Source organism: Peromyscus maniculatus, chromosome 21 (genome assembly GCF_049852395.1).
Source record: "Peromyscus maniculatus bairdii isolate BWxNUB_F1_BW_parent chromosome 21, HU_Pman_BW_mat_3.1, whole genome shotgun sequence".
Classification (NCBI taxonomy): Eukaryota; Metazoa; Chordata; class Mammalia; order Rodentia; family Cricetidae; genus Peromyscus; species Peromyscus maniculatus.
The window spans coordinates 28,597,271-28,623,090 of NC_134872.1; the positions used below are offsets into that span (position 1 = coordinate 28,597,271).

Sequence of the window (25,820 nt, forward strand, 5' to 3'; positions counted from 1 at the left end):
TATTTACTGCAAACTGTTATAATTAAAGTGATATTTTACGAGTGTTTTGGACAGGGGGCAGATGAGCTCTGAGCGGGGTCTGGGCTCCGCAGGCCCACAGAGAGGGGAGGAGACACTAACAGGTACTCGGCCATTGCTGCTGGGGAAGCAGAGTCCCAGAGGAGGCGTCACGGGGAGCCTGGGAGGAAGACGAGGGAGCGGAGAGGACCATGAGGCAGCCCCTTTGAATCTGGAATTCTGCTGGGAGCACGAGGCTTCCCGGAGCTGCCTGTGTCTGCCACGGATCCTCTGACCAGGCCTCCTGCCAGCTCAGGGTGCCCGGGTCGCCTTCATTATCATTCATCACAGACTTCCTCTTGCCTGCCAGAGTATTTCCAAACTTGCAGCTTAGAAAAACTGCAGGAGGAGGAGGGAGAGCAGGGGATGTTCTTAATATAAATCCACAGCAATGGAGCCTGGAGGGGGGGCCCAGGGATGCTTCTCAGGCTGCCAGGTGTTGGGAGGGCTCCCTGCATTCCTTATCCACAGGGCACTTGTTAAAGGAGCAAAGGTCTCCACTTTTAAGACTTGGCCATGTTTTTTTTTTAGAACCTTTGATCTGACTGCAGACTTGGAGCCTAGCAGAACACGGACTGGTCCCGGGAAGGGCGGAGAGGAAAGCCCGTGGAGCCCAGAGGTCACTCCCAGAAAGATGGGAGGGGGCACTACTCCCAGGAAGATGGGAGGGGGCACTACTCCCAGAAAGATGGGAGGGGGCACTACTCCCAGAAAGATGGGAGGGGGCACTACTCCCAGAAGCAGCAGCAGCAGCAGCATGAAGGGCCACTCCAGGGGGTCCAGGGTGCTAGGGTGTAGGAAGTGGGATGCTATTTGGGCAGAGCAAAGTCCCATGCGGTTTCTTGTGCACATTTCCACATAGCCTGCATGAGACGGGTGAAGCCCATGTCCTTGGGCTTCTCCAGACCTCTCATCAGCCGCTGCTTCATGATGGAAACAAACTCCTTATTGCTCAGCTCCCCATTGCCTGGAGGGTGAGGAAAAACAGAGGTGTAAGTAGAAACTCCGGGAGAAAACGCCACCCCTCACACCCTGCAGGCTCTGTGGCTGGCACACACTCTGCCAAGTTCAACTCTCTTGACTCAGGGTGAACTGCTCTGTCCTCCCTTGATGTTCCCAACCGCAGCCCACTGAGACCAGAGCAGAAGTCCGGTCCCTGCGTGAGAACAGCTAAGCTTTGTGTGTTGGTCCTTGGACCACTCCCGGGTTGCGGGAGAGACACACACGTGACATCAGTGGTGAGGTAACTGTTAGCACGGGGCAAACTGAGGGTGCTGTGGCGCAGGGTGGTTCGGAGAACTTCAAGCAGCAAGGTATTAGGACCCTTTGGGCTGTGGACATCTGGAAGGTGTCCCCACTGCCCTTTATCTGTCCATCCTACTCTTCCTTAGCCTTGGCCCTGGGACCTTTACTGATCTGGGTTGATACAGCCTCCCCAAGCTGGATCAGACTCTATCCTGTCCTTTAATTTTTTTTTTTTTTTTTTTGGTTTTTCAAGACAGGGTTTCTCTGTGTAGCTTTGCGCCTTTCCTGGAGCTCACTTGGTAGCCCAGGCTGGCCTCGAACTCACAGAGATCCGCCTGGCTCTGCCTCCCGAGTGCTGGGATTAAAGGCGTGCGCCACCAACGCCCAGCCTTTTTTTTGTTTTTTGTTTTTTGTTTTTCGAAACAGGGTTTCTCTGTGTAGCTTTGTGCCTTTACTGGACCTCACTCTGTAGCCCAGGCTGGCCTCGAACTCACAAAGATCTGCCTGGCTCTGCCTCCCAAGTGCTGGGATTAAAGGCATGTGCTACCACCGCCTGGCCCTTTCCTTTAATTTTTAATTCTATGTGCATGAGTGTCTGCCTGCCTTTAATTTTTAATTCTATGTGCATGAGTGTCTGCCTGCATGGATGCGCACCACGTGCATGCCAGGTACCCGAGGTGGTCAGGTGATGGATCTCCTGGAACTGGGGTGATGACTGTGAGCTGCTCTGTGGGTGCTGGGAACTGAACCCTGGCCCTCGGCGAGAACAGCAAGCATGCTTCCCTGCTTGAGCCCAGCCCCTCTCTCTCTTTTCTTTTTAAAGATTTATTTATTTATTTATTTATTTATTTATTTATTTATTTATTTATTTATTTATTATGTATACAGTATTCTGCCTGCATGTCTGTCTGCAGGCCAGAAGAGGGCGCCAGATCTCATTACAGATGGTTGTGAGCCACCATGTGGTGGCTGGGAATTGAACTCAGGACCTCTGGAAGAGCAGCCAGTGCTCTTAACCACTGAGCCATCTCTCCAGCCCCTCTCTCTCTTTTCAACACAAGTCCTGGCATCAACTATGTTCTGTAAGGACAAAGCCATGCCATTTTGTTTCTGGAGACATCGAAACATGTGTGTCCCCCATCTACTAGCAGCAAATTGTGTAATGTGTGTGTCTAATATTTTTGTTTATTTTCCAGGGAAAATTACATTTCTTTGGGGATCATCAGGCTTGCAATTTGGGAAAACACAGCTTCAAGCCCTCTTACAAATGTGGCTCCTGTTGGCATTTGGACAGTCACGTGGTCACTAATTTAAGCCCACAGGCAAGATGGAATTAGAGGAAATGGAAAACGTATTGGGTGTGGTGGTACACTCCTTTAACGCCAGCACTTGGGAGGGAGGCAGAGGCAGGTGGATCACTGAGTTTGAGACCAGCCTGGTCTACTTGGCGAGTCCCAGGCCAACCAGGACCACAGGGTGACACCCCGTCTCAACAAAACAACACCAACAAAAACCAAACCAAAACCCAGAGAAGTGGAAGACACGAACGGGGCCCAGGGTGGCATCTTTCAAGCTCACAGTGCCAAGGGCCAAGTTGCTACACACACAACAGCCCCGCTATTCAGGGTCTAGGAATACAGCGAGGTCCGGTCTACCCTCTAACACTCCCCCCCCCCCCCCCCCCCCCCCGCGGGACCCCACTCACCGTCGCAGTCAAAGAGTGCAAACACCACGTCACACACGTGGTCTGAGAGTTCCACCTTCGCCACCGTCCTGGCCACCTGCTGCATGGTCACTGAGAGGAGAGAGATAGCAGGTCAGGGCTGCACAGATGCCTCCATTTTTACCTTTCTCCAGACGGCGGCTCAACCACTCAAAACTCTGCAACTGTATCTGGGTCATACTTGAGAGAACGAGGTCAGCTGTGGGGGTGCACACCCGTGCTTTCAGCTGGTGAGGAAGGGGATTCAAAGCCTTTGAGGGCAGCAGGGCTACACCGTGAGAGCCCGTGCCAAAACCCAAACCAAAGTTCAAGGCCATGTCGGGGCACTGAGGCAGTCTCAAACTGTCCAAATGGGCTGTGTGTGTGCGCCCAGAGATGGAGCGCTTGGGCAGCATGTACCAGGCCTGGGTTTCACTAAGTCTCACTGTCCAGCAACGAAGAATTAAAAGAAAAGAAAGAAAGAAAGGAAGGAAGGAAGGAAGGAAGGAAGGAAGGAAGGAAGGAAGAAAAGAAAAAGGAGGATTAATTTTTTTTTTTCTTTCGAGACAGGGTTTGTTTCTCTGTGTAGCTTTGCGCCTTTCCTGGAACTCACTCTGTAGCCCAGGCTGGCCTCGAACTCACAGAGATCCGCCTGGCTCTGCCTCCCGAGTGCTGGGACTAAAGGTGTGCGCCACCAGCGCCCGGCCTTCGGGGTCTGTTCTTTGGTACTGCTGCTACATGTTAAAAGGCATGGACTAAAGGAAAGACCTGATACTGAGCAGAGCATGAGGACACCTAATCCCAGCACTCAGGAGCTGAGGCAGGAGAAACATGAGTTCAAGGCTAACTTGAGCTGCCCAAAAAGACAGTTTGAGCTGTACACTAATTTCAGCTGTACCCCTGGAGAAGCAGGGAACTCCATCTCACCAGACCAACACGCCAACGCACAGCTTTTATTTATTTTCATTTTTTTGGCCTTAGTAGAGAAGCTCTCTTCTCTTGTCATTTTCCCTCCCTGACATTTACTCTGAAATACTAGCAGTCATGCGGAATTGGTTTTCCATGAGAGACAAGCTAGGAAGAAGTAGGTGATTTCCCTCATCTTCCCTCTCATTTATCCTCGCGTCCGGCTTACCTATGGCTACAAATTATGTGACTGCCTACAGATCAACCCCAAAGGAAAATGTGCAGGAAGGAAAAGGGGCTGGAGATGGCTCGGCGGTGAAGGCCACTCACGGCTCTTGTCGACAACCCAGGTTTGATTCTCAGCACCCACGTGGTGCTTCTCAAGCATCCCAAACGCTAGTCCCAGGGGATCTGAAGCCCTCTTCTGACTTCCTTGGGCACCAGGCACACACAAGGTACACAGACATACTTGCAGGCCAAACATTCATATGCATAAAATAAGTAAACAAAAAAGACAAAGACAAAGGAAAAAGAAAAGGGCTGAGTTCCGTTTATGGACTAGTACAACCATTAGCGTAGACTCCGCAGAAGCGCTATGTATGGACGGGCAAAGGCGTCAGGATGTCTCTGCTACTTCAATCTTTAACATCAGCTCCTCTTTGCTTCCTCATCTGGCATCTGTCACCTCCATATATATCCAGCGTACTGCCTCCAAGGTCAGCAGTCATGGATACCGTGGCGGGGCAGAACCGCGCTAGGTGTCACGTGACGGGGCTCTCTGTGGCTCCACCCAGACGGAGCCGCTTGACAGCTTAGGGGTTACTTTTCTCCTATTCAAATCAGAGGATGCCACAAGGAGGCTGCCGAGGTTGCTTGGCACACAGATGAGTTTTATTGATGTTTATTTTTGAGTGCGAGGGAGATGAATGGGGTGGAAGTATTTGAAAATAGCTGAGGCATGGCTCTGCCTCAGTATTCAAAGCCTCTAGCTTGAGGGGAACAAGGCTGTTTAGGAAGGTGGGAAGAGCCAGGGTCCCCCTCCTGCTGCCTTGGCCACTGTCCAGATCACCCTCATTCCCAGCCTGTGACTTATAGTGAAGGAGAGACCTTTTTTTTTTTTTTTTTTTTTTTGGCTTTGTTTTGGAACAAAAAGATTTAGGCAGAAGCATCTGTGGTAAGTTTTCATGTGCTGCAGCTGGGCAAAACTACAGTGCCGAGCTTGAGAAATAGCCTTGCAGGAAGAACTGATAGCTGCTAACTCAACTGTGTGGAGAAGGAGGAGGCGGAGGAAGAGGAGAGAAAGGAAGAGGAGGAAGAGGAGGAGGAAGAGGAGGGGAGGAGGACAAAGGCAATTTGAAGGAGACTAGGAACTGCCAATGGAGCTGCTTTTTACACTTCCTGATGGGGAGCTCTCCTAAGGAAACTCGGTTGACTTTGGGATATCCCTCAGGGAGAACAGGATGAGGGTGGGTGTTCTCAAACGCCTGAACATGGAGGTCACTGAACCTCTCTCCATGACCACAGGAGTCCTGCGAAGGGCCTGAGAACCTCACGTATGCTGGAGGGTGCTTTCTGCTGGCCACACCATCTTCTGCAGCTCACATTAACCTTGCGCTTTAACTGCTCTGACGACTGCCTTCCTGCTGCGCTCCCAAGTCTCCCGTTCTCTCAGGGTAGAGAATGCCTCGCCAGTCTTGCTGTTCGAAGACTCCTCTTTCTCCCATGCAGACAGCACTCTGCTCCAATAAACCAGTAAGCAGTATCTCAGGATGTCAGTGAGAGCTCTTGACAATTTCCAGCGAGCAGCTCATTAGGCTGGTGTTAAGTGCATTGTAGAACAGGGACTCTTGGGGGCCGCAGCAAGAACCCTTCATGACAAGTGCCACCCCTCACAGGGCAGTTGTAGATTATGCCCCATCCCACCTGGAGGGGGCGCTAGTGGTTTGCATACTACCAGGGCTAAGTCATTGTGACTCTTGGGGATGGGAACAGTCTTGCTGGGGTGCCCTTTTCACAGCACGGGATCCTTGGAAAGGCCCCCAGGGGATGAATCAGAACAGGACAGAACAACCCAACTGGCTGGCGAGCTGTCAAGTTGGGAACTCTTGGGACAAATGGGATGACAGCGGATGACATCAAGGCTTGCCAGCTGCTGCGGAGAGTAGACTCATTCACACCGTTCTCAACCTCTGAGTCACACTAACTAAACCGCCGTGAAAAGAACTTCCTACCTCCACACCTCCGACCTTCACTTTGCTGTGCCGACCTGTTGTCCGTACTGCGATTTTTGGCTCCCCCATTTGGTGACTGTGGTTCTGAAATACATACTTGGTCTCTTGTGATGGTTAATTTCCACTGGTAACCTGTTGGTACTTAGAATCACCATGGAAACAAACCCCTGTGCATGTCTGTGAGGATGTTACTAGGTTGAGATGAAAAGGCCCACCCCAAATGTGGTCAGTAGAATTCCCTGGGCTGGGGTCCTGGACTGAATAAGAAGGAGAAAGTGAACTGAGCATAAACATTCATCTCTGCTTCCCGGCGGCGGTGGAGCCAATGCTGCCCCAAGCTCCCTGCCGCCACGCCTCCCCCGGCATGACAGACCGGACCTTCAAGCTGAGCCAAAGTGAACCCTCCCTCCCTTAAATGTCTTCCCTCTCCTGCTTTCATTTCATGTATGTGTGTGACTGTGATCCATGCATGGAGGGCAGAGGGTGAAGTTATGATGGCGAATGTTCCGCTCTATTACTCAACCTTGAGCCAGCAAGGCCCAGCCATCCTCCTGTCTCTGGCCCCCAGAGTTCTATGGTTGCAGATGTATGCTTGGCCATGCCCAGCCACATTATAATACAGGTCCTTGGGACTGCACAGCAGGTGCTATTACCCACTGGCCATCTCTCCAGCCTCTCAAGTTTCTTTCAATAGGTCTTTCGTCACACAGATCAGACAGGTAACTACTACAGTCTTCCAAGTTTTTTTGACAGAAGTCCTAAATATCCTTGCAGTTGCCAAACTGGTCTCTTTTTGTGTGTTCATGAGCTGACTGATGCCAAGAACACATAGGTGGTTTCAAGATGGACTCTGGTCACAGGAGAGACCAAGTCTTGTTGGGATTTTCCAGCTACGTCCTCTAACCCACTGAGTTGGTCCCCAATGGCTAATGAGTCATTCAATCATGACTGGGTACTGAAGCGGCCCCCTAAGAACCCCAGAGCACAGTGTTTAGAGCTTCCAGTCTGCTGGCACATGGAGGTTCCTGGAGGATGATGGGAAGGTGCAGAAGCCCTGTGCTCCTCCCTGACCTCTCTCCATGCCTCTGGAGCCTCAGTGCTTGCCCGAGTTCTTTGAGTCACTCTTACAAGTCAACAGAGCCCTGCCACATTAGGAGCTGGCTGGGCAGAAGGACAGGTAAGGCTGTGACGAGTGTCTGAAGGCCGGGGTCAGTCTCTGAGGATGGAGACCTCAACCAGTAGGATCTGACATTAGTAGGTAGGCACATCAGAATGAAACGGAAGAGTGGGCTGGGTGCCCAGGTAGAACTCACTGTGTGTGCCCTGCTGGAGAAATTGCTACACCTTTTGATTTTTATTTTTCCAAACAGAGTTTCACTGTGTAGCCCCAGCTAGCCTGAAACTTGCTCTGTAGACCAGGCTGGCCTGAATTCATAGATATCCTTCTGCCTATGACTCCTGAGTGCTGGGATTAAAGGCGTGTGCCACTATGCCCAGCCCCACGAATCTTCTGAGGTCACAGAAGTCTTCTGTGCTGGTTATTTTGGTGTAAGAACAAGGAAACAACCCCCCACCCACCAAAGGGAATAATGCTGAGGTGTTGGGATTCCAAGTTTCTCATTTGCCTATAGGGAAATGAAGGACCCAGAAGAAAGAGATGGATTAGGTTTCCAAAGATCACCTATGACACATCTAATAATCTTCCCAGGGGCCTATGTCCACTTAAGATTGGGATGGGGGAGAATTGGTAGAATTCTGACACTCAAAATCTGGTACCACCACCATCCCAGCACTCGGGAAGTAGAGGCAGGTGGATCTCTGTGAGTTTGAGGCCAGCCTGGGCTACAGAGTGAGTTCTAGCACAGCCAGAGCTGTTACGCAGAGAAATCATGTCTCAAAAAAAAAAAAAAATCAAAGATGAAGAAGAAGAAAAATAATAAAGTAATAATAGTAATAATAGTAATAATAATAATAATAATAATAATAATAATCCGGTACCATTTGTTTTGACAACTCCAGGAAGAATTTGAACTGTGCCTGGTATGGTCCATGACTGGATAATCCCATATTAAGTTGTGTGCTACAATAATGTGTCAGAAATTAGGTTACATATAATTAACCACACAACGGCCTCTCAGGAGAGCTCTGGAGTGATGAAACTCACACGTCCACACGGAACCAGAAGAGGCTACAGAGGTGATGAGAGATCAGGGAACCCAAGTGACTTTCCAGGGTCACAGAGCTCGTGGCCGCTGGGTCTACAGTGCCCCACTGCTCTTTCCCTGGGCACATCTGACCTCCTACCTGGACGGCACCAGCTCCTTCCCAACTCTGTCATCCGGAAGGGACAGAGTCCAGAAAACAGAAAAGCCAAGTCAGGGCACCCTCAGTGCCTTTTGTCAGGGATGAGTGTTTGCCAGGGCTGGGGGGAGGGGGTATTTCGGCTAGACCACAGGTCTGTCTTTTTGTTTGTTTGTTTTTTGTTTTTTGTTTTTTTGTTTTTTTGTTTGCAGAGCTGGGGACCGAACCCAGAGCCTTGCACTTGCTAGGCAAGCGCTCTACCACTGAGCTAAATCCCCAACCCCTCACGGGTCCATCTGTTCTCTGCAGTGAGGGTCACTAACCATGACAACTAACAAGGGGATGAACCAACAACCTCATGAGAAGTACAAGTCACAAAGGTGGCCGGACAGGACTGCTTGTCATCTGTGTGTGTGTGTGTGTGTGTGTGTGTGTGTGTGTGTGTGTGTGTGTGTGTGTGTCCGTCCGTCCGTCCGTCCCCTGCAAAGGTGTGTGGAAAGGTGACCCCACAGGTTTCCTGAGCTCTTCTGTCATGTGATCAGCCATGCTCTACTGGACTGCAGGGGACGAAATGAAAAGCTGGCTTGTGGTGGCCAGGGTCAAGTGGGGGGAGGGATGCTGCTCCAGCCCTGGGAGGGCTCGCCTCTGCACAGGGAGGGTCCTTTCTTGCACGCGTCCTTTTTTTGTAACTTCTTCCAAGACACTCTGGCAGCTGTAATACGCACTTTTCAACACAATTTGGGGGGGAGGGGAGGGGGAAGGACAGCGTTAGGAGAACTAACCACGGAAGGGGACAAGAGCAATGCGACATTTCAGCAGTACGAGGCCAAGTCCTTGCTCCGCATGGCGCTAAAGCACGGGCTGCTGGCACCTCTGCGTGACCAGGCTGCCTGTCGGAAGCGACACAGTTGGTCCTGCCCCCATAACTAACAGTACGTGCTACCAAGGACACCCGCAGTTCAGTTCGGGTTTTCTGAACCTCAGGTGCCATCACCTCAGGTGACCCCTCAGTGGGCCCCTTGCTCAAACCGGTTCAGCCTAGCTAAGTTGTAAGTTTTACTGCACTGCCCAGTATTGTTTAGTGTCATTGAAAATCCTATCACTAGGGGACAGACACGCTAGAGGAGAGTCCCCATTTAGAAGGGGACAGCACACACATTATTAAGATGGAGAAATATCTTGTGTGCGAACCCACACCAATCATAATGAAGCACTGTGTATCTGGGAGGAGGTATGTTTTGTATGTGAACTCAAAATGCGTGCCAAGGCGGACTGCTTTCAATTTGTGCACGTGGGATATGGAGTGACGTAGGGTGGGGTGGAGACGTCAGTGTGAATACAAAAAGCAGGAAGGGCGCAAAGGCCCGACTCAAGATCTGGCACATATGGTGGGATGGGGGGCAGGGGGAGGCGACATACTGGGAGGGATTTCATTAGCTCCAGTCAAGCGCTCCGCTCCTTGCTCCTCGCTCCTCGTAAGGGAACCTATCAGGCCAGGTCTTGTCTCAAGGCCAACATACTCCCCCAATCCCCAACACACACTGAGACAGCGTCTTGACAGCCTAACCTCAAATTCCTGCATCCTCCTGCCTCAGCTTTGAGTCCTGGGATTAGAGGTGTGAGCCACTATGCCTGGTTAGAAGTGATTTCTGATTAGGTAACACATCAAACGGTAAGGGCGGAGTCTCGCTCTCGGCTGTGTGCAGTACTTAGGACTCGGTGTCCTCACTGGGGAGAGGCAGCCTGCAGCACAGGAAAGACTTATTCTTCCTCTTTCCCCTTTTCCACGAAACGGTAGCACAGCAAACAGTGCTGTGCTTGGCTCACTGAGCACCCTGACTGAGAGGAAGTTCCATCCCAGAATGCAAACAGCATCCTGTACCAGCTCTGGAGTGAGCACTTGAAGGGCAGGACGGCTGTGATCTCTGAGCATGTTCCTCCTTGACTCTATCCTCAATCTGCAGAAGGCTCCTTCTCTATAAAATTACACCCTGGATGGACTGCCACTCTGGCTACACTGGCGTCTAACTCTGAAGGCTGAACTGGGTGCAGATACGGTAAACTTCAGCGGGTTGAAATGGTCTGAGAGACTCTGCTTACCTTCCCAGGCTGCTAAAGATAGTAAACCTTGAAGTCGCCAAGAAGTGTGACAGGGTCTAATCTTTGTGTGTGAGTGTGTGTGTCTGTGTGTGTGTGAGTGTGTGTGTATGTGTGTGTGTGTGTGTGTGCGCGCGCGCGCGCGCACGCGCGCACAGAGGCTGAAGGACAACCTGTGGGAATTGCTCCCTCTCTCCACCATGTGGGTCCTGAGGACTGGCTTCACATTATGTCATCAGGCTTAGCAGCTGGGCCATCTTGCTGGCCCTTACTTCCTGTCCCCATTCTCTTCTGGTCTGCTCCTCAGTGGGAGGTAACGCTGGCTGACTTTGTCCTCACCTCCTTGATGTTGGCAGTTCGCCTCCCCCCCAACCCCCCTATCAGCAGTCACAAATCCCTCAGGCATCCCTCCTCCTGGGGAGCTTATATCACTTCACAAAACCATCACACATGCCCAGTGATGTACTTAAAGTGGGATCAATCTTTAGAATGCCAAATGACTTTAAATTTGTGGAAATTAACCAGGTCTTTGTTTGGGAAATGCCTCATAAAGCCAACATTTATTTCGGATTTGGGCTTCTTTGCCTATACTGTGAATAATTTTCCTTTAAGAATTGATGGCTTCGCTTTAGATGAATGGAATCCTGGCCAGCACTCCTCCTCATATAACAATGTTTTTACAAGATGCAAAGATGAACTGGAGAGCAGGGCCTGCCTCCCATGCACTGCAAGGATTCATCAACGGAAGCTCTTTGAAGTGTGTAATCCCTTCCCTATGCATGTCTGTGATATTCCTACCTCCATGGTCTGTCTAGGCTGTCTGGGAGATCCTTGCTTTGAATTTTCTTCTCTTTCTGTTGTCACATAAGTGTTGAGCCACCTTTTTTTTTTTTTAAAATTGAGAACACATTACTAATTGTTATTATTATTATTGTTATTATTATTATTATTATTATTATTATTATTATTATTATTATATGTGTATGGGTGTTTTGCCTGCATATGTGTACACCACGTGCTTGCCTGGTGCCTAAGGAGGCCAGAAGAGGGCGTCAGATCCCCTGGATCGGGGTTACACGTGGTTGTGCTGGGAACCCAGGCCCTCTGGCACAGAGGCCAGTGCTCTTAACTGCTAAGCCATCTCTCCCCTCGCCGCTCTTTCCTAACTTTCCAGGTGCTTCTGGGGGCCATGCACTAACGGGAACACTGCTGTGAGGTTCCCAACCAACCTCAGCTTCTGCTCTGTTTTGTACCACACCAGCTGGGATTTGGGCATGTCATTTTCCTCCACAGTTAATGATTTTATTGTAGGTCAAGAGCAACCAAGTGGGAGTTTACACAGAACGATTTCTAAACTCCCTTCCAGTAATAAAACTTTATGACTTCCATGTTTTCTTCTTTTTCTTTTTTTAAATGATGAAACAGCCTCAGTCAGTGACAACGTCCAGATCTTTAGAAGCCTTCAAAGAAAAAACTGGGGGCCGGAGAGATGACTCAGTGGTTAGGAGGGTGCATTGCTCTTCCAGAGGACCCGGGCTCAGTTCTAAGGGTCCGATGCCCTCTGCTGACCTCTCTGGGCACTTGCTCACAACCATGTTTGTTGCCTGCCCATCCCCACATAATTTTTAAAAAGTCTTAAGAAAAGAATAAACCTAAAAGCGGGGATTTCTGGAATTGCTGGCTGATGTGTCACACAGAATGAGGCGGTGGCCCAAACAGTCCCATCCTGTTTAGTGCGGGCAGGCCTTTGACTACGATACACCACTCCTGCGGGTAGGTTACTTTCCACGGCATGGTCTCATGACCCCTCTATGGGAATCGACCCTAGCAACCGTAGAAGAAGGGAATGCTGTCAGAGGGTGCATGGCTAGAAGCGCTGTGGCCTGGGGAGAATCCGCAGCCAGCAGGAAAGGGGATTGATTCAGTTCCACAGTGGAAAGGAGCTGAATTTCGCCAACAAGTGAAAACCTTGATTACAGCTCCTGTTAAGATCTGAGCAGAGGGGCTGGGGAGGTGGCTCAGTGCTTAAGAGTACTGGCTGTTCTGCCAGAGGATCCAATTCTAGGACCCTGGTTTGAATCCCAGCACCCATACGGCAGATCACAACGGTCTGTAACTTCTGTTCCAGGGAATCCACAGCCTCTCCTAGCCTCTGCAGGTACCAGGCATGCATGTGGTGCACAGACATACATGTAGGACATCTGTGCAAGCAAAACACTCAAATCACATATAATAAAAATCAAATCTAAAAAACAAACCAAAACAACATGAAAAAGATCTGAGCAGAGACTCCGAAAGGCTGCCCGAAGGCATGCCTGCCTTGGTCTCCGGCTTCTAAATGTGTTGTCTCTCGAGGCAGGCAGAGCTGGCCTGTGGGAAGGGTATTTACGACTGGGAACGTCCCAGGCTCCTCAGATCACACTTTATATATAGCAGCCCCCAATCCTTAGGTGTGCTTTATACCGCTGTGCAACTACAGCACTAAGCTGCACAAATGAGATTTGGTAGAGGCACTAGCCAAGGTCTAATTAAGCTTTAAATTTTCTAACAAGGAAATAAAAGCTGCCATGTTTTCTTCTGGGGATCCAACAGCTTTTCTCTGACTTCGAATGTATCCGATAATTATAAATTAGTCCGTTTTCACGTGGATTCGGATATAACTCTGGGCTATGACATCATGGTTAATCTTCACTGTCGTCCTCACTGGATTTACACTCGCCTGGGAGACACGACTCTGGGTGTGTCTGTAAGAGGTTTCTAGAGAGGGTTAGCTGAGGATGGAAGGCCTATTCTGAACATGAGAGGCACTATAGGCGGGGACAGAATAAAAAGTCAAAGAGGAGAAAGCAAGTTAATCTGTTAATCTGTCTCCTGACTGTGGACACGATGTGACCCCTCCCACTGCCACGGCTGGAGCCTGCTCACCCACACGGTGCTCGACTGTATCCTCTCAAGCTGTGAGTTTCAAACAAACAAAAGGACATCCGCAATGCACCTCCCGTGGGATGGTCTTTCTGTGTGCTGTGAATATGGGCTGCTACCATTGGTTAATAAACAAGCTGCTCTGGCCTATGGCAAGACAGGTCACAGCTAGGCAGGAAATCCAAGAGAGATACCGAGAGGAGAAAGGCGGAGTCAGGGCAGATGCCATCCAGCCACCCAAGGAGCAAGATGCCAGCAGACCGGTAATGCCATGGCCAGGTGGCAATACATAGGTGAATAGAAATCTCTTAATTTAAGATGTAATAGCTAGCTAGCAAGAAAGCCTGAGCCACAGACCAAACAGTTTGTAATTAATATTAAGCCTCTGAGCGATTCTTTTTTAAAAGCGGCCGCGGGACTGTGCCACCTGGGCTGGGCAGGGAAAAGTGTCTGGCTACATGAGCTCCTCTTTCTTTAAGTTGCTCCTGTCAGGTAGGTTGTCAGAGCGAAGAAAAAGTAGCCCGTTTCCCCAGGCCACATTCAGGACTCTGCGCTCTCCTCCCTGACGGCAGACAGAACTGGAATAGCGATTTTATGGGGTTGTCACCTGGACGCCCTGCTGTGATGAACTGTACCTTTGAACTGTGAGTTGAAATAAACCTTCCTTCCAGATGCTTCTGTCAGAGCGCTCTGTCACAGTGGGGCCAGCAGGGATATATCTTAGAACATTCTACCATCTCTTCCAGGGTCTGCCGCGTTGAGAATAAACTCTCTCATTTGTTACATCTGTTGTAACTGAACATCTAGTGTGTGCGAGGAATTGTCTAGGCCTCGAGCAGGACATAAAGAGGCAGAAAACATGGTTCATGTTTAGATAATGATGAAGCTGAGAAAAAGCTTCAGTTCCCAATAATTAAGAATTTAGAACATCTAAGTTAGTAAGAATGTAAAAAGTTAACTATGGCGGCCTGGAGAATGGCCCAGTGGTTATGGGCATTCACTGCTCTTCTAGAGTAGCTGGGTTTGGTTCCCAGCACTCATATGGTAGCTCACAATCATCTGTGATTCCAGTTCTAGAGGATCAGACACTTCCTTCTTCTGGCCTCCAAGGGCACTGCATGCAGGTGGTGCATAGACATACATTCAGGCAAGACACCCATACAAACAAACAAAAAATACATTAAAAAAAGTGACTATAGTCAGAGGTGGTGACCCACACCTTTAATGCCAGCACTCGGGGGGCAGAGGCAGGCAGATCTCTGTGAGTTTGAGGCCAGCCTGGTCTACAGAGCAAGATCCAGGACAGCCATGGACATTACATAGAGAAACCCTGTCTCAAAAAACAAAACAAAACAAAGTAACTATAGATCTATCTCCTCAAAGAACAAAAGCAGGCTACAACTAACTGCTCCTAAGATGTTCTTTGAAGATTTTTAAACATTATTTTCATTTTTGTGCTGTTCAGGACCAAACCCAGGGTTCCTTGTATGTTGGTAGTGGTCTCCCAGTAAATTACATCCCTGCCATTTCTTTGAAGACTAATATTTTAATGGAGCTGTCACAGTAGGGCCAGTTGTTTCTGGTCACTGGCCCTTTGGTAAGTGTGAAAATGAACACAGAGACCAGATGAAGTTACCGTGAGCCTAGCATACCCATGTCTCTGTTCATTCACCAGAGTCCTGGAACAAGCTTGTAATATCTACAACCAGACATTACAAAGACATTACACTCTAAAACCAGAAACCTAAGGTTTCAGCATCACTTGAAGGTCCCCTATTCCCAATGATGATGCAGATCAGACCCAGGGACTAGAGAAACTCTAACCACTGAGCTAAGTCCCCATCTCCACTAACGAGGAACAAGAACTCAACCTCAGGGTTGAGCAGAAAAGCCGAATTTATGCTTAGTATGACTTCTTGTACAGTTATCTTTCAGCACGTTGGATATCAGAGCGGCACCCACAAATGCAATAAGTCACTGGCACCCCAGTGAGCAGGGGGTGGTGACCAGCACTCAGATCACAGGAGACCGGGGACCCTGTGCCTGTGGGCAGGGATGTGGCACAGTTGATGGAGCACTTGCTGAGCGTGCAGAGAACCCTGAGTTCTATCCCAGTACCACATAAAACTCGGTGTGGTGGCACACACCTGTACCCCCAGCGCTTAGCAGGTCTGGGGAAGACCAGAAGCACAAGGTAATTCTTCTTAGCTATATAATGTGTTTGAGGTCAGCCTGGGCTACGTGAGACTTTGGACTAAACAAGTCCTGCTTCTGTGTCCTGCACTGGATCCTGTATTCGATGCTGACAGGGTCAATTTAGCATGTCTATGCTTTTGGCTGTAATCTACCAACTCTCCCGCTGGCCCCCAGCTCTTCCTGGGACATGACATTTATGCTTTGGTTGCCGTGTGAGAAGTGATAAGGTTAGAAAGACGAGGAACACAGATGTGTGGACTAAGGTATTCCTCCATGATATGAGGTTAGACTAGACCCCTCCAGGACTCCTCCACTGTGAGGTGAGTTCTAAAAAGATGCCAGAGAGTATCTGAGGAGGAAAACCAGTCCTGAACAGGGCGGCTACAGGGAACAATGCCAACAGCCTTGGAAGAAGGACATCACTTCCAAAAGGCTACAGCGGTTTATTACTTTAGTTTAATTCTTACACAAAGTGGCTCACTTATTTGGAGGGCCGAGGCACAAGGACTGTCATGAATACGAGGCTGGTCTGGAGTAGAGAATGAGACCTAGTTTTACCATTGCCCCCGATATGTTTGCTCTGCCAAGGCAACTGGGAGAGAGAGCTGAGAGCTTGTCTTCTGGAGGCTACCATGAAGCACGGCTCCAAATGGTATAACTGAACAGTGTTCTGACTGTGTGCATCAGCAAAGCATCTCAGACTCCAACTGAACTGAAATACACGGAGAGGCCAGATGATGGTAAGGAAAATACAGAGACTTGGGTTGAGGAGATGTCAACTTAAGTCCTGACTCTGCCAGTGCTTAGCTGGGCAGCCGTGAGCAAGACACTTCCTTTTCTGTTCCTATACCCATCCAATGGGGGTAAGCCCACCTCCAGTCTAGGTTTTAAGGATTAGAGAGAGAAGGGATACAAAGCCCTCCAACATTACGGCTGTCGTGGAAGCTATGAGATGGCGGCTGCTCTTGGAGTTCCTGATGGGCAACGGCGTCAGAGGCCATGGAAGGGCGACAGGACATCATGCTTAGTCGTCAGAAGCAGCACCAGCATGTCTGTCTGTCCAATGTGTCTGTTCGGAATGTGAGGGCTGGTTGTGAGCTAGAAACTGTTTACTCCGCCAGTGATCTCTGACTCCCCAACAAGTCAGGAGGGGTCTAAATGACAAAAGACTGAGGCATTGACTCTAAAGATTAGAGTCAGAGAATCTGAAGCCACAGGGTTCTTAGAGCCTATCCTTGTGATCCAAGTCACTTCAGAGGCAAAAGAAACTGGACTCATTTGGTGATGAGAACGGTACTTCAAAGGTCACCTTGGGGCTGCCAAGAGCATCGGGCCCGAGTTATGCCTCAGGCTTAATATTTATTCTCTTGTCCTACAGAGTGATGGAGAAAAGCTTGGTTGGGGCGGTAGGGACATATACCTCCAATCCCAGCACTTGGGAGGCAGAGGCAGAGGCAGATGGAGCTCTGAGAGTTCCAGGCCAACCTGGTCTGCACTGAGTTCTAGGCCAGCCAGGGCTATGCAGTGAGACCCTGTCCCAAAACAGAAAGCTGAAAAAAAATGAAGGACAACTGTTTTAAATGAGAACCTTCAATCCAAGTAGCTCTGCGCTAGAGTCGGAGTAATAAAGGCAGCAGACATTATTTGTGATTATTCTCACACATTACAGTTCAGAGCCCATGAGGGACGCACCGGATCCACGCAATTACCAAATCTAATATCCTGAGGTGCCTTCTGCCAGGGCCCCTGTACCTAGATCTTCGACTCTCCTGGCAGAAACAGACAAGCTTTGAGATTTAGAGGCCATAGCTCATTCTTGAGCTCCTGCTCGAATTGAACTATTTCATCACAGGAAGGCACTGGGGAAGGGGATGTGTTCAATTTCCCACTACCTTCCTCAGCAGATTACTTACATAATTCAGACGGCCAGTCAGAGGCAGTGCATTTGGTTTTATGTGTATGAATGGGCAACAGAGCTGGCCGTACTTAATGCTAAACAAGAGATGACCTAGAGTCTTTCCTGGAGACCATGTCTTCAGGTGGTCAGAACTCAGCAGGGATAGATACTTCATTCTTATCTGAGTTGTTAACCACATGGCCCAAACAAACAAACAAACAAACAAACAAACAAACAAACAACCCACCAAGGAAACTTCCAATATTACGCCCGGGCCATGTTCTCTGATGTCGTATCCCCGCTGTACTTGCTGCCTGCCTGGACCTCTTGAACTGTTGAGAGGAGCACTACTCTCTAAGGTACTAAAGGGATTCTGGAGCGGTCAAGTCTGGCAACTGCATCCCTCCTTTGGGGATCAGTAACGGATATTAGCATATTAAAAGCCAGCAGGAACAGTGCTTTGGGGGAGAAATTCTGTGCCACGCTGGCATTTTCCAAACTTATTTAGACTATGGAGCACTTTTCTCCGCAAACCTAGGGAGGACCCATTACCATATCGATCATAACGCTGCTTGGGGAGACTGCTCGGTTCTGCTTCAGGGTTCGTTTGTGAGCTCTAAAGCAGCCGAGGAAGAAACGGTGCCAGGGCCTTGGAACGAGGCCAGCTTCTGAAGGTCTTAACCTTTCTAGAAAAGACGAAGACAGCTGAGCCTGGGAGCAACTGAAAGAGAGGAGGCTGGCCAGGGAGCCGGCCTGCTTTGGCCCTGCTCTGCTCCTTCCACGCCCACAGCACGCGTTGGGGTTCCCACTCTCCAGTCTCACCAGCACTTGCCACGCTAACTAGAACTCCTGTACACTCACCTTGCCCCGACTCCTGTGAGCTGCTGGAGGGCAGAACCCATGCCTAGCACGGTACCTGAGCTGCTGGCTGAATAAACACATGAGCAGCATCACACTGTGTTCACGTTATCAACTTTGGGAGAGGCCCTTTAGTGAATGCACACACAAGGTGATGGTGTTCTGTGTGGATTCATCCTGATGACACCCTGTGATAAAGGTATCTTTATCCTTACTTTAAAAACAGAAGGAGTCAGCTGGGCGGCAGTGGCGCACACCTTTAATCCCAGCACTCGGGAGGCAGAACCAAGGCGGATCTCTGTGAGTTCGAGGCCAGCCTGATCTACAGAGCGAGATCCGGGACAGCCAGGGCTACACAGAGAAACCCTGTCTGGAAAAACCTGAAAATAGGATGGCATGACCCAGGTGCTGGAGCTAGCTGAGGATGGGCGTGGTCTTGGCAGTTAGAATGGAGGCTGCTGATACATTTTTATCCTGGATTACTAGCTGGGCTCTGAGACCTCATAAGACCAAGTAGGTGAAGACATTTAGGGAAACAGAGGGGAAGGACACATAGAGACAGGACAGGGATGGGAGCTATGCACCCACGGGCCAAGGAGCGTCTCTAGCGCCAGACGCTGAAGAGGCAGGGAAGGATGCTCCTCTAGAGCCCTTGGAGGGAGCGCGGCCCTGTCAACAACTTAATTTCATGCACCATGACTTCAAAAGTCAACTGTGAGAGAACAAATTTTTGCTGCTTTAAATCAAGTTTGTGGCAATTTTTGTAGCAGTCCCGGGAGACAAATGCCTGTGGCTCATTCTGTTACTTGGCATGAAGCTTGGCCCTATGCCCTTGATATCTATCAATAGACACTCAGGGGAGCCGATGCAAAACATAGAAAACAGACCAAGGCGTCAAAGTAAAAGACACAGCACCACGGGCCTCAAAGCTAAATGTGCCTCTGCGCGTCAGGCATGGTTGTGCGGTTCATGCCCCGCCTCTAGATGGGAGCGTGTGACACACGGAGGCCCGCCGTCCTACTCAGTAAGTGGCCCAAAGTCATTTGAAAGAAACTCCTCTACCACCTTCTTAATTACAAGGTTGCATTTCTCTTCGTTACCACTACCCTGAATCATTTTATTGTGCACACCCTATAATTTTAACACAGATAGTGATTCATCCCATACCGTTTTTTTTCTCTAAGTGGTTCCGTTGGCTTTAGCTGAGGAGGAAAGAGAACCTAGAGGCACTCATTAATTCTATTTCTGTAACTTCTGACTTTCAGTCTCATGTTTTTCGATTTGCACATGCTATCTGATCCTGCCTTGTGAGACGGCGACTCAGTCAGAGCTATTCTGGAGGAAGGACTTGGCGATGCCTCCCCATGACATCCACATCATGCTTCCCCAAAAAGAGTCTACAAAGATGAGAGGAGGCGTTATTTCAGGCAAACAAATGCTATTTAAAAAAAAAAACAAAACCTGTGTGGATAGGTTAAAATAAAAGGCATCCAGATTGGAAAGGGAAAAAGTGAAATGAATTCTGGCTGTAAGTTGAATCATTCCATTTGTTTTTCTAGCTTTACTGATGTACGGCTGACAAAGAATTCTATACGAGAAGGGTTCACCATGATGTGCTGATATGTAATACACTGTGAAGTATCACAGCAATCAGCCCAGCTGGTGTTTCTTTATTTTTCTCCTTTTCCTTTTTTACAGGGCCTTGCTATATATAGCTCAGGCTGGTCAGTGATTTCATGACCCTCCTGCCTCAGTCTACTGAGTATTGAGTAGAGGTGTGTGTGCTAACCTTCCAAATCAACATTTCTATCTCTTAACAGTTACAACTGTGTGCCTGTGTGTGTGTGTGAGTGTGCGCGTGCGTGCGCGCGCGCACGCGCGCGCGTCATCAGCATTTAGCATCTCTCTTAGCAGTCCAAGCATGTGATGCAGCATTGGTAACTGCAGTCACCATGCAGCAATCAGCTCCCTAGGATGAATGCATCCTGCACAACCCAAACTTTGGATCCTCTGACCAATCTCCCCATTTACCCTACTCCTGGACCCTGTAGCAGGTGACATTGTCCTTCATTTCTACGAGTTTGGATAGTTCTCAGATTCCACATGTAAGTTAGACCTGTGATTTCACATAAAAAATGTGACAGAATCTACTGACAAGTGCTGACAAGAAAGACCGTGTCTAAAACAGCAGTCGGTGCTTTGGACAGCGTGAGAGGATGCATCGCAGCCATGTGAGGATGCATCACAGCCTCCAGGAGCACATTCTCCAACAGCCCCAAAGTGAAGAGAGCTTATCACATACAAACAGTGACAAAAGAATCCTGAGCCTGGATGAGTATCTGGATATTCAAGAATAGATGAAAAGCACCCATAATGGTAAATACATGGGTAAATTTCAAAGACTTTTTTTTGGTCTCATTTCTTTATTTTTTATTATTGTTATTATTATTATTATTATTATTTTGTGTGTGTGTGTGTGTGTGTGTGTGTGTGTGTGTGTGTGTATTTTTTGAGACAGGATTTCTCTGTGTATTCCTGGCTATCCTGGAACTCAATCTGTAGACCAGGCTGGCCTCAAACTCACAGAGATCTGCCTGCCTCTGTCTCTTGAGTGCTGGGATTAAAGGCGTCTGTGCTACTATACCTGGCTCTCTTATTTCTAAAAATAAGTGAAAGCAAAGACACTAAGCAGACCACTCCATCGAAGACCAACCTTTGGCTTCTTGTTACACACACCCTGGCTCTGCCTTGGAGGAGAGGGGTTCTGAAGCTCCGCCTTTCTTCATGCCTGCTTCCAGACTGGTCACAGTGCCTGTCTGCCCTGTCTGGTACACCATCAAAGGCATGTGCTGAGCATGGCATCTCTGGGTGAAGTGCAAAGCTCATTTAAGACCAATACAAGAGAATCAACTACTGGGCAGTAGTGGCGCACGCCTTTAATCCCAGCACCCAGGAAGCAGAGACAGGTGGATCTCTGAGTTTAAGGCCAGCCTGGTCTACAGAGCAAGATCCAGGACAGTCATGGCTACGCAGAGAAACCCTGTCTCAAAAAACCAAAAACCAAAACCAAAACAAAACAAAAAAAGACCAACCAACCAAAGGACAATGCCAAGAAAACCGACATTTCAAGGCAAGGCATTCATTAATGCTTCTAGCTTCAAGAAAGAAACTTTTTCCGGGTTTTATTACCTTTATCGAGAGATGCTCCAGCCATGTGGTAAAAGCTCAATGCAGTGTCCACGTCATTGATGTTCTTCAGGAAAGTGAAGAAGTTCTCTACCTCCTGGAAAGTCAGGCCCTGAAAGAGAAGCGGCAGCAAGGTAAGGCAGAGCCGGGAGAAAGAGCAAAGCCAGAGAAACCGGCAGGAAACACACTCTCCCACCTTCCAGATGCTGAACCAGTCAGTCAAGGGACAGCAACTGTGGGCACCACAGGACAAACACTGGAGCAGAGGTTCTCAATCTCCCTCATGCTGTGGCGACCCTTGCACACAGTTCCTCATGCTGGGGTGACCCCCAACCATGAAGTTATCCACTGCCATTTCACAACTGCAATTGTGCTACTGTTCTGAATCGTAATGTAAATATCTGATAAGCAGGATGTCCGATACGTGACCCCTGTGAAAGGGTCCTTCAACTCTCCCAAAGGGGTCACCACCCACAGGTTGAGAACTACTGCTTTAGAGCATTACCCTAAGGAGGGCAAGCTGGCTAACCGACTCTCCCTCCCATGTAGACTGACATGAAGCTGCCTGCGGTGATGGCTGGGCATCCTTGATGAAAATGCTTCAGGGGCTTTCCAGCTGGGAACACTGTTATATTTCCTCAGCGGGTTGTGGCCACTTCACCTGCTGCACATCTTAAGGAGTAAAATCCGAGTCAGGTCTACATTGAACAGTCCACTCACAGGCCTTTTAGGCTTAGGGTAATAACAGAATCACTAACGTCAGGGACATACAAGGGATAGGTATCAGTACTTAGCAAAACCCCAGCACCGACCGGGAAGGCTGTAGATGATCTCTGTTTAAAAAGCTCCAGGTGAAATGATGCACCATGGGACCTCGATGACATTCTGGGGATGAAGAAATTCTTTCCTGAAGCTGGTCTATGACGACTCCAGCAAAGCAGTTATTTGCATCAGGGGCGCCCGGAGCTCCTTCCCGGGAGAAGAGTGGCCTGTTTATTTACCCCACTTCTCACAAATCACACTGTGACCACAATGAAGGCGGAAGTGGGACACGGGGGAATGTCCTGGGCATTGTACATGTTAGCTAGCGTCTATGGAGTGCAGATGCTTCAGTTTCCATCCCTGAACTACAGAGCCTAGGAGCACAATAATGAGGATGCTGAGTACAGATCGTCTACACCTATTCCCTAGCACTCTCCAAGCGGGGCCAAGTGTATCTTTCTTATCACATCAAACAGAGAGCTAGACCTCTGGGTGTATGATTACGTCATGTGACTTCCTATAATTTGTCCTTTGGAGAATCAGAGAATTGCAAAGATGTTTTACTGTACAATATGATGACTCTAAGGTTGCATAAAACACAAACACCCACACTTAAGAAGCTGTTATTAAATTAGTACCCACAGGATCTCCATTTGGGTCAAGGAACAGCATCCTAGAAGATTCCTCCCCCACTGCAAGCCATTTTTCAGTCACGAGCTTCTACCACCCATATTCCCAGTAACAACCACTATGTGGACTTTTAGGGGATTCCTTTCCATTAAAAAAACAAAACCTAAAACTTCCCCTTAGGCCAGTGGTTCTCAACCTGTGGGTCATGACCCCCACAGGGGTCGCATATCAGATATCCTGCATATCATATATTTACATTATGATTCATAAAAGTAGCAAAATTACAGTTATGAAGTATCAACAAAATAACTTTATGGTTGGGGGTCACCACAACACGAGGAACTCCATTAAAGGGTTACAGCATCAGGAAGATTGAGAACCACTACCTTAGTCTACTTTTGAGCTTTATAAGTGGAATTAAGTAGTATGCATTTGCTATGTATGGCTTCTCCTTAAGGGCTGCTCCATGCTTTTGTTTATTACAGTTTATTTTTATTGTATAAAGTGTTATATCATGTAAATATATCTCATCTGTTTTTCTCTTTAAAAGGACTCCTGGGGCTGGAGAGATGCCTCAGAGGTAAGGGCACTGGCTGCTCTTCCAGAGGACCTGAGTTCAATTCCCAGCAACCACATGGTGGCTCACAACCATCTGTAATGAGATCTGGTGCTCTCTTCTGGCCTGCAGGCATACGTGCAGGCAAAACATCGTATACATAATAAATAAATAAATCTTTAAAGAAAGGGGACTCCCTATGCATCTGTAATTTATTAGTGTGTGTGTGTGTTTGAGAGGGGGCTGTCTGGAGGCCGGAGGACAACCCCGAGGAGTCAGTTTCCCCTTCCACCTTTGCATGGGTGCCTGGGATCAAACTCAGGTCACCAGGGTGCCTTTACCCTCGGAGCCATCTCGCTGGCCCTCACAAACTGTTTTCCTGTTTCAAAAATGGGTGATTTTCAGTTTTGGAGAGTTATGAACAAAAGTGCACCTGTATTCAAGCATTCAGTCAGACACTCATGGAATCCCTACCTCTACGTACCAAGTAGCATAATTTTTGCAGCCTCAAAGTTCAGGTCATTTTCTTGCCTTGATGTGGGCTGCCCAGAGCTGGGGCTGACCCCTAATATGGACGCTACAGTCTGCTGGCTGACAGAAGCATGTGCCAGCATCCACCTTGTAGATGAATGTATCACTGGAGTGGACACACAGGTTCTTCAGTACCCCTGTATCTGCACTAGACGTACACTGATACCAACTTCCTGCTTCCATCCAAAGACCATGCAAAATGGAATCGGTATAAGTGTCCACTGAGGGATGAGCCAGTAAACAAAACGAAGAAACCAGGTCGGCCTCACCTTGTAGCTAGAGTTTTCCGGCCTTGCCCACAGTCAGGACAAATCTCTGTCACCCACCAGTCCCACAGCCGCTCAGACCCAACCAAGTAAACACAGAGACTTATATTGCTTACAAACTGTATGGCCGTGGCAGGCTTCTTGTTAACTGTTCTTATATCTTAAAGTAACGCATTTCTACAAATCTATACCTTGCCACGTGGCTCATGGCTTACCAGCATCTTCACATGCTGCTTGTCCTGGCAGTGGCTGGCAGCGTCTCCTTCTGCCTTCCTGTTCTTTTATTTCTCCTCTGTTAGTCCCGCCTATACTTCCTGCCTAGCCACGACCAATCAGGTTTTATTTATTGACCAATCAGAGCAACTTGACATACAGACCATCCCCCAGTACAACCAAGTGCAGACCATCTCAGACACCTGCACTCAGGCCCATGGTCCTAATCAACCTCTATGCAAACCTGCTGGGTAACGCCACAAGGAACCCAAGAAGGGCTCCCACAGGACATACATTAACATCCCACAGCATCACCTCTTTCTCCAGGCCATGGTGGTACATGTCTGCAGTCCCTATACTCTGGAGGCTGAGGCAGGAGAGTTTTTAGTTTGATGCTTGCCTGGGCTACATGGTGAGACCTTATTTTGAAAACAAAATAACAACAACAGCAGCAGTAAAATAAAGGGCACGGGGGAAGGATTTTTGGTTTAACTGTATTTCCATGAGATACTTGGGTCAGTCAGATTTATAGAGACAGAATGTAGGATAGCGGTTCCCATAAGGAATGGGGAGTTACTGCTTAATGAGTCAAGAGTTTCAATTTGGGAAGGTGAACAAACTTCTGGAGAGAGTGCTGAGGTTTGCCCGGTAATGGGAATGCACTCAAAACCACTGAATCACACAATTAAAACTGTTTAGAATGGCAGCTTCTGTATATACTGGGACACATACACAAAGTGCACCAAAGCTTCACAGCTTCACAAGAATTAAGAAATGGATTCCCTGGGGGTGGGGAACAGCAGACAACATTCTTTTTGTTTGTTTGTTTGTTTGTTTTTTGAGACAGGGTTTCTCTGTGTAGCTTTGCGCCTGTCCTGGAACTTACTCTGGTTCAGGCTGGTCTCGAACTCACAAAGATCCCCCTGCCTCTGCCTCCTGGGTGCTGGGATTAAAGACCTGTGCCACCACCTCCTGGCTGAGACAACATTCTTACTCTTCTTCATTTTCAAAAAAGCTATATAGGGCTGGAGAGACAGTTCAGTAGTTAAAAGCACTGGCTGCTCTTGCAGAGGACCCAGGTTCGGTTCTTAGCACCTACACAGTGGCTCACAACCGTCTGTAATTCCAGGTCCAAGAGATCTGATACCCCATCTGGCCTCCTCACACAACAGGCACTCACATGTGCATGAACTTAACATACTCATTCATATAATACTCAACATAAAAATATCCATTCCCATAAAATAAAAATAAATAAAACCTT

General features: G+C 48.6%; 1 protein-coding gene across 1 annotated transcript in view; it reads right to left on the reverse strand.

Moving 5' to 3' along the window:
* The window catches only part of Micu1 (mitochondrial calcium uptake 1), a 163,538-nt gene continuing 137,718 nt past the window's right edge, over positions 1-25,820 (reverse strand). The window contains exons 10-12 of the mRNA XM_076557206.1: positions 21,602-21,710; positions 3,008-3,097; positions 1-1,024 (exon numbers count right to left, since the gene is read on the reverse strand). Coding sequence (XP_076413321.1) covers positions 867-1,024; positions 3,008-3,097; positions 21,602-21,710 — 357 coding nt within the window. The 3' untranslated portion in view covers positions 1-866. The remainder of the gene's footprint in view (positions 1,025-3,007; positions 3,098-21,601; positions 21,711-25,820) is intronic.